At 37.3% G+C, this 7,948-nt stretch overlaps 2 protein-coding genes across 2 annotated transcripts in view; both read left to right on the forward strand.

Annotated features, from left to right (window-relative positions):
- spag17 (sperm associated antigen 17) overlaps window positions 1–4,230 on the forward strand; it is a gene marked incomplete in the record, with an annotated part of 35,377 nt that extends 31,147 nt beyond the window's left edge. The window contains 10 exon segments of the mRNA XM_014004415.1: window positions 616–709; window positions 818–929; window positions 1,053–1,092; window positions 1,197–1,261; window positions 1,792–1,928; window positions 2,224–2,402; window positions 3,345–3,405; window positions 3,524–3,656; window positions 3,908–4,040; window positions 4,125–4,230. Of these exon segments, the coding sequence (XP_013859869.1) occupies window positions 616–709; window positions 818–929; window positions 1,053–1,092; window positions 1,197–1,261; window positions 1,792–1,928; window positions 2,224–2,402; window positions 3,345–3,405; window positions 3,524–3,656; window positions 3,908–4,020 (934 nt within the window).
- A 610-nt stretch (window positions 4,231–4,840) lies between these two features.
- Window positions 4,841–7,948, forward strand: part of LOC106514884 (transmembrane protein 151B) — a 25,276-nt gene continuing 22,168 nt past the window's right edge. Inside the window, exon 1 of the mRNA XM_014004416.1 lies at window positions 4,841–5,379. Coding sequence (XP_013859870.1) covers window positions 5,311–5,379 — 69 coding nt within the window. The 5' untranslated portion in view covers window positions 4,841–5,310. The remainder of the gene's footprint in view (window positions 5,380–7,948) is intronic.

Below are 7,948 nucleotides of genomic sequence, written 5' to 3' on the forward strand. Positions count from 1 at the left end.
GGCTAAAAACTAATTAAAACTAACTGAATTAAAAGAAAAAATGTCACAACTAAATAAAACTAAACTATAATGAAAAATCCAAAACTATTATAATCTTGCACCAAACAGGAGTCAGCAGCAGAATGAGCTGTTTTTTTAAAGAGTTTTTCATGCGCACAACCCACATACTAGAACTAATAAAAACTAAACTAAATTAAAACTAAGTATTAAACAAACAATAAAAAACAAAAAAAGAGCAAATCCTGACTAAAAACTAATTAAAATTAACTGAATTAAAAGAAAAAATGTCACAACTAAATAAAACTAAACTATAATGAAAAATCCAAAACAATTATAATCTTGCACCAAACAGGAGTCAGCAGCAGAATGAGCTGTTTTTTTAAAGAGTTTTTCATGCGCACAACCCACATACTGCTCAACCCACAAATGTATTTCAAATGTGGCACCATTTAAGAGAAAATTAACAGGCATAAAAATGACTGCCAAGCATTGTTACTGTACAACAATGAAATAATTAACAAAACACAAGTCTTGCTTTTTGTGCTAAATTGATGTTTGAGTCAGATGTTTACATGTTAGTAAAATATTTATTTCTGTATGAATGTATTTTTTTAGACAGGGGCTCAGTGAGGTGAAGACGTGCACAGAGTTTCTGAGGAAGAAGATCATTGTTCCTTATTTCCATCCAGAAAACCTTCCATTATACCAAGTTTGTTTTGATTAAATACAGTGTTTACATTTATATTTGTCTTTTTAGATTATTGTTAGATTTTATATGTAGTGCAGAAAAACACAGCGTTCTCATGTGTTTCTTCAGAGTCTGCTGCATTCCTCATTACCCAACGTTAGTAGACGGTCCACGGATCTCCCATTCATCCAACAGTTAGACGGTACTGAGGCCGTCTCTAAAGACTCCCCACAGGAGAGCTGTGAGTTATTCATGTTTCAGAATTTACTTTGAAACTAAAGTTGTTTTTTATCAAGCTTCAAATTCTGTTTAAAACCAACCGGAGGAAAAAATTTAAATGTTAATGATGCGTTTGTCGCTGCAGCCCCACCACCTTTAAACGAAACTCCATCTCAGTCAGAAAGGTACCATATACTGCATTACAGATATTTAATGTGGAATTGATGGAAGAGAGTATTTCTGTATTTTAGCTTTGGTTTTATGACACTTTCTTCATTTTCTTTTCAAGTCATGCAGCAAAAAGAGACACAATGTCTGAAATCCCTCCGACCAAGCCCACCCTGCAGTCTGCTGGTTTGTTCCTCTTTTTAAAAACATTCAGGTTTGCAGGGCACATAAAGTGCAAGTGTTACATTTTAACATTCAGAACTTTCAGTAAGTTYCTAAAACTGAATGAACCCATTATGAGTTGGTAAAAAATCCCCCTTTTATTATATCTTTAGAATAAAGAAAACAGAATTTGATAGTTTTACTCTATTGTAAAGGCTGTTTCTTGTTAGGACAGTAAATATGAAGCAGTTTTACTATTTTCGCAGATCTATATTTATATAAATTTATGATAATAAATAAATGTATGGTGTTTAGTAATTTATTATGTTTATGTGCTGGAAAAGCTAGAAAATTTCACTTTAAAAGGCTTATAACATGAAGCTAACTCTACTGTAAGGAAGTTACAAAAAAAAAATTAAATGACCTAAATGAGGTAAATGCATTAAACCCATCCTTACTTTTGTTGAGATGTGTAGGGGAAAAAAGTGTTGTGAATTTCAGTCTGGGTGTTATGCAGCTATGAGCTGATGTTTTTCTGTGTGCTTTATGTTCAGGTGAAAGCAGACATAGAAGTTCAGTGAGGTGGTGCAAGTCGGTCCAGGTGGACGTGACCGGAAAGCCGAGACAGACTAAAGTCAGACTACCAACCTGCATCCTCAGCTCTAAACCCTACAGCGTACCAAACCAACATGTAAATTTAAATATGCATGCCAAAAACCTGAAATATCTCTGCACATATCTGTCAAAGGAACATGAATGAACCAACATATTRAAGAATATTAAAGGAAAGATTATGAACATTTAATATCTTACCTGTTGTAGATAGTTCTTTCACCAGTGTGAAGAAATAGAAATTGATGAGCTCACAGCTAAACTTTCAGCTCATCAGTCTGGTCCAATTTAGCTTTCTGAACAGATTAATAAAGACTGAAATAGCACTTTTTTCATCATTAACACACGTATCTTGTCGGTGCCCCCTGCTCCAGTTCCTGACGGTGGAGGAGCCGGTGAGGATGAAGTGTCGAACAGTTTCCCTGACTGATCCCAAATCAGTGGTGAGGGGCTTTCAGCTTCTCCCGTCGTGTGTTGACTTTGGTACGATGAAGGTGGGCACCTCCTCTACCATCACTGTGATCATGAAGAACGTGGGTGTTGACACATGCAGGTACAGCATTAAGCAGTTTCAATTAAATATCCATGTATTAGTCACCTTGTTGTTGTGATATTTGAACCCCGACACTTGGATCCAAACTCCCACTAGAGCGTTTGCCTTTCTGTACTTTTTAATTCTTTTTGACCAATATTTGCACAAATGCTTGGTAAAATTCTTTATTTCTTCCTTGTGAATTACTTTTCCACATTCAGTGTAAAGTGTGAAGATTCAATCAAAACTGGAGCTTTGTTCATTACATGTGACCCATCACACCGGACAGAGGATTAAGTCACAACTAGTGTTGTGAGATGTAGGCAGATACAGTGCTTTGGTAACGTTGAAATCCCAATATCCAAATATGGTTTGAGGTTTCCTCTTTCAAATGATGTCAAGGAATCCTCATTAGAATATACTAAACATAGGATTCATACAATTAGTAAAAACAAATCTAACCGTAACTCTGGAAATGTTCATGAAACCAGGATGAATAATGTATCAAAATGTAGCTTAAAAAGACAGGAATCTGAAAATATGCTTAGTTTAGTTTAGTTTGACCAAATGTGACTTAATCTGGTAAGTTAATCTGATTTGGTGGCTTAGATATATGATCATGTCATCTGCATACAATGAAACTTCGAAGGTAGTTATTATTATAAAAATACAAATGGATTAACAGTGGGCCCAGAACTGATTCTTGTGGTACTCCTAATGGCAGAAGCACTCATTGAAGACAGCATACCTTCAGTCTAAACACAATAAATAGGATTTGACAGAAACTTTTAGCCATTCTAATGCTTTTTATTGATTGTAGACCTAAAGCTTTTAACAAGAATGACAATTTTGTAGAAAGCATTGCCTTTGAATATCAAAATAAAAGGATTTTTATTAGAATAAGTTTGAAAGTCAACTTTGGCCTGTAGATATTTGTGGTTTATTTCAATTTGTCGCTGCCAGGTTCCATGTGAAACAACCTCCTATCAGCACTGGCCTCCGAGTCCTCTACAATCCTGGTCCTGTGAGTCTCCATCAAAAACTTTCAGTGTTCATATATTTTAGGTTATTCCAGATTAAGTGGGTTTGATTTTACTTTGCAAAGGGAAATAAGTTGTTTTATGTGGGACTGTCCCATGCAGGTGGCTGCAGGTTTGCACGTTGAGCTGCACGTCGAGCTGTTTGCCCTGTGTGATACAGAGCCAAACAGGATCATCTCCCAGGACATTATCATCAACACTGAACCAGACATTCTCTACCTCCCTGTCACTGCTGATATCCTTTGAATACTGACAAGCTTCAAAATGATACGTAGTTTGTTGAAATGTGACAATCTTATCACCTGTTTAGTCTCGAGCTAGTTTTGTTTACGAGTGACGGTTTGAAAACTTGGGCTTTTACTTTAGTAAGATTCTTATTAAACATGTCCAACTTAAGGAAAAATAAAATTGTTAGTGTGACACTGCTACAGATTTAGGTCTGTGTGGAGAAAATATACAGTGGTACTTGTCCTTACATAGTTTTACTCATCGTTCTTGAGAGATTTCTTGAAGAGGGGCAAACCAGTGCACAGACAAAGAGAGGCTCCAAGGTCGTCCAGGCTCACAGTATGTCAAAAAATGAACCGACATCCTTCTGACCAGTCCTCCAGTATAACAGGTCAGATTCATGCAATAAAACAATCACGTTAAATCTTACATATGTGTTTATAATTTAGATATTCAATCTGTTTCATTGTTTTAGGAATGGCACATTTCTCCAGAACAATCTTCGATTAAATTTCACACCACTTTATCAGATTCAACTCTGTTCTTTATTGTTTTGACAATAAAATGTTTCTAATAACTAATAATTGTGTCAAGTGGTTATTGTGCAGACTTAACCCGCGGTTTCTCCTTGACTATTTCATTTAGTCATTTAAAAGGACATTTCACATCAATCTATACTCAAATGTGTATACTCAAATGATTTGTCTGGGAGAAAAAGATGGTCTGTAAATAAAGGAGATCCTCGTCTTGGAGTAAAATCGAATGCTTAAAGATGGTAAATATCACTAATATCTACAACATTTGTATTGCTCAGAACCAATCAGTAATAAAATACATGAGTTTCAGTGATAGGAGAATTTTTTTATTGTAATCCCTAAACACTACCTAGGAAAAAAATTGTTCAAGTAATAATTTTAAATAATTCAGATATTGTATGGGGAAATTTTGTTTTATTTCCATTGTTTCTGGACAAAACTTCCATTATGATAAAGAACTTACTATAATTTTTTTGTTTAATTTTGTAATTAATTAATTATCTAAAATTAATAAAAAGAAATCACAAAACACGTGTAGGTTATCAAAATATACTCAGTATTTCACTGTATCGGATCGATATTAGCAGCGTCGGCCCTTTATTTAATTGGTATCGGATCGATATCTAATTTTGCAGTATCGCTCACCTCAGGACCACAGCTCGTGTCCGGCAAACTCCCGTGCGCTGTCGGTCACGCGCGCTCACGTGCCACCAGCTGAATGCATAGAGCTCCTTGAGAGGCGATACTCGGTGAAAGCGACCTGCTTTGACGTTGCTTCTCCACTTCCTCGCTTTTTTCCCCACGCTTTTTGACCGGAGGAGAGCCGAAGAAGAATGGAGCGGGTCCGACCAAAGCAGTGAGCGGGGCGGAGAGGACGACGAGGCGCGGGAAGGACACCGCCGAGTCACCGCCGCCAGCATCAGGGGGAGCAGGCAGCAGATGCCGCTTCTCCCCTTTTGCCGCAGGCCCCGCCATCGTCGTGAAATCGGATCTCGACTTGCGGCGGCGGATGGGGTGACCGAGCACGCTGCTGCTCCGCCGGGGAGGACTGCCCTCCTGCCTTCGGACGGTACCTGCTGCCGGGTAGGAGCCGCCTGAGGAGGACGAAGAAAAGGGGGAGAAAAAATGCAGACGGAGGAGGAGACGGCCGCCGCAGAAGAGCCCATTTTGGAGGAAGGGTCGGGACGAGAGCAGGTAAGGACGGACAACCAGGCGTTTTTACGTTTGTTTACACCAGAACTACTCGAACCACTTTCTGCTGTTTTTCTGTCACTGCTGGTGCTTCACAAATACACCTTTTAACCTCACACTAGAATGTTTTTATACTTGTTCTTTTTCCCCTAAAAAGGACACATTGACTCCTTTACTGCAGCAAGGACACCTGGAAAGACCTTGATGGTTTTTTAGTTTATTTAAAAATAAAGTCAAAGGGGGTTACATCACTCACACTAGCCTTACATCCTGATTTACATAATCACACGTAATGTGAGTGAAATCACAGGACACCACCTCCTCAGCAGCTGGCTTTCTTATTTAATTCAATTCTCAGTGATTTTACAGCAAGTTGTAATGTATTTTATGTGGGCAGGGCTTTCCTTTTCAGTCTTATTTATATGGCATAGCTTTTAGTGCACCTATCTGACTATTTCTGTGTGAAATTATACATTTAAAGTGCAATCACGTCAAACCCATTTYATAATTAGCTGCTTACACTTCAACTTTTGGTTCTTCAATTTAACAGTCACAGTTTTTCCAAACCTAGTTTAGAAAAAGTTGGAAGCAATGTAAATATTTAGGGGTGCACAGATAAATCGGTCGGCTGATTTATCGCCCCGAATTCAATACTTTTGGGAGATCGATATTATCCAAAGAATCTATGGATCCMTAGATATCCATAGATTTTTATCTATAAAAGTCTGAAAATCAGCCACTGTCTCTTTTTGTCTGCTGTGAGCACTACATGTGTTTTTCAGTAAATTGGAACAGTTGAAGGTGTATTGGCAACATATCAGTTAATTAAAAAAATGGATGTTAGCCAAAATTGGAAGATCGTAATTTGTGATTGGTCAGAAAACTGCAGTTGGTGCACCCCTAAACACCCCTAAACACCCCTAAACACCCCTAAACACAATGCAGTTGCTGTTGTCATAAACCCATAGTTTGTGTCAGGGGTGCACCGATTGTAGTTTTCTTGCCGATCACCAATCTTTAAAATGTCTGGCCTGCTTATTCCGATTTTGGCTGATACAGATTTTTACATACAGATGTTATAAGGTCACAATACACTCAATGTTCCAGTCTTATTTTATTGAAAAAAAACATTGAACAGTACTGGACATGAGGTAGTGCTCCCAGCAGAAAAAAAAGGGGAAAGTGGCTGATTTTCAGACCTTTGTAGAGAYAGACGAGAAGCCGATCTTTTCCACCGATCTTATTGGCCAATTTTCCCGATTTATTTGTGCACCACTATTTACAATAGAACTTTTATAGTAAACAATGTTGGTACATGTAACTTATTCAAAATGAGTCACAATGAAGAATATTCAAATATTGAGTTTTTAAATCTCATTTTGAATCTCAAAAGCTTTAAAATAACGCATAGTTTATTGAAATGTGGGGATTTATCACCTCGCAACAAGGTAGGTTTGTTTATAAATGCTGGGTTGAAAACTTTATTTTTATTAGTCTGGAGTGATGTCATCAAGAAGTCAAGCCCTGTATTTAAAAAAAGGAATGCTTAAGCTAAATTACAATGCTGCCAAACATTATACAAAGGGATTTCCGGCAGAGAAAATGGCGTCAGTAAGGAAATTAAAAGGATTAGAATTAAAGGAATTATTTTGAAGTTTGAAAACTATGATGCAAAGGTTGATTAGGAAGATTAKATCTTATTATAGTTACTGTAATCTAGGTCTAATTTTTAAGCAAACTTCAATCCAGGACTCCACCAAGGGTAGGCCAGGGGGGCCAGTGGTCACCCTCAAAATATTTGTGTCCACCGTCTAGGCTTGGGCATAATCGTATCGTGTGCGATTAATCATCAGAAAAACATGAATTGATTTATTTTTTGGCACTTGACGATTAATACGATTAATGCAACCAGGTAGAGTCCGCTCAGTGCTCCTCTCTGCTTCAAATATGATGAACATTTAAAAAAAAGTTGCGTAGTTTATTTATCTATCAACACAATTTAAAATTTGTTGTAAAGCCTGAAGTCTGTGATTTTGACACAATTTGGAACAGATTTTTATGAAGAGCAAATCTTTTCTAAATTGATCATGTGACCAGGACATAAGCGTGTCCAGGGACTCCAGGGGATTAATCATCAAATWAATCGTTATTGGCTAGATACCACAATTAATCGTGATTATATATATTTTTTGCCAGTATTGCCCAACCCTACCGCTGTCTCCCTTTGGTCAGACAGTTTTATCCTCATGTGTCCCAAGCTTTGGCATTTTTTATTTTCTCTAGCTATTCAAGATTAGTAAAACCTTGTAAACAGAAAAACAAACATTGTTGTGGACAATTAAAAGTTGAAGTTGTATATAATCTAGCTCCCCTGATAAAGAACAACTGGTTTAAGAGGTTTTATATATATATATTACACTCACTCACCGGCCACTTTATTAGGTACACCAGTCCAACTGCTCGTTAACATTTAATTTCTAATCAACCAATCACATGGCGGCAACTCAGTGCATTTAGGCATGTAGACATGGTCAAGACAATCTCCTGCAGTTCAAACCGAGCATCAGTATGG

Source organism: Austrofundulus limnaeus, unplaced genomic scaffold (assembly GCF_001266775.1).
Source record: "Austrofundulus limnaeus strain Quisiro unplaced genomic scaffold, Austrofundulus_limnaeus-1.0 Scaffold23, whole genome shotgun sequence".
Lineage (NCBI taxonomy): Eukaryota > Metazoa > Chordata > Actinopteri > Cyprinodontiformes > Rivulidae > Austrofundulus > Austrofundulus limnaeus.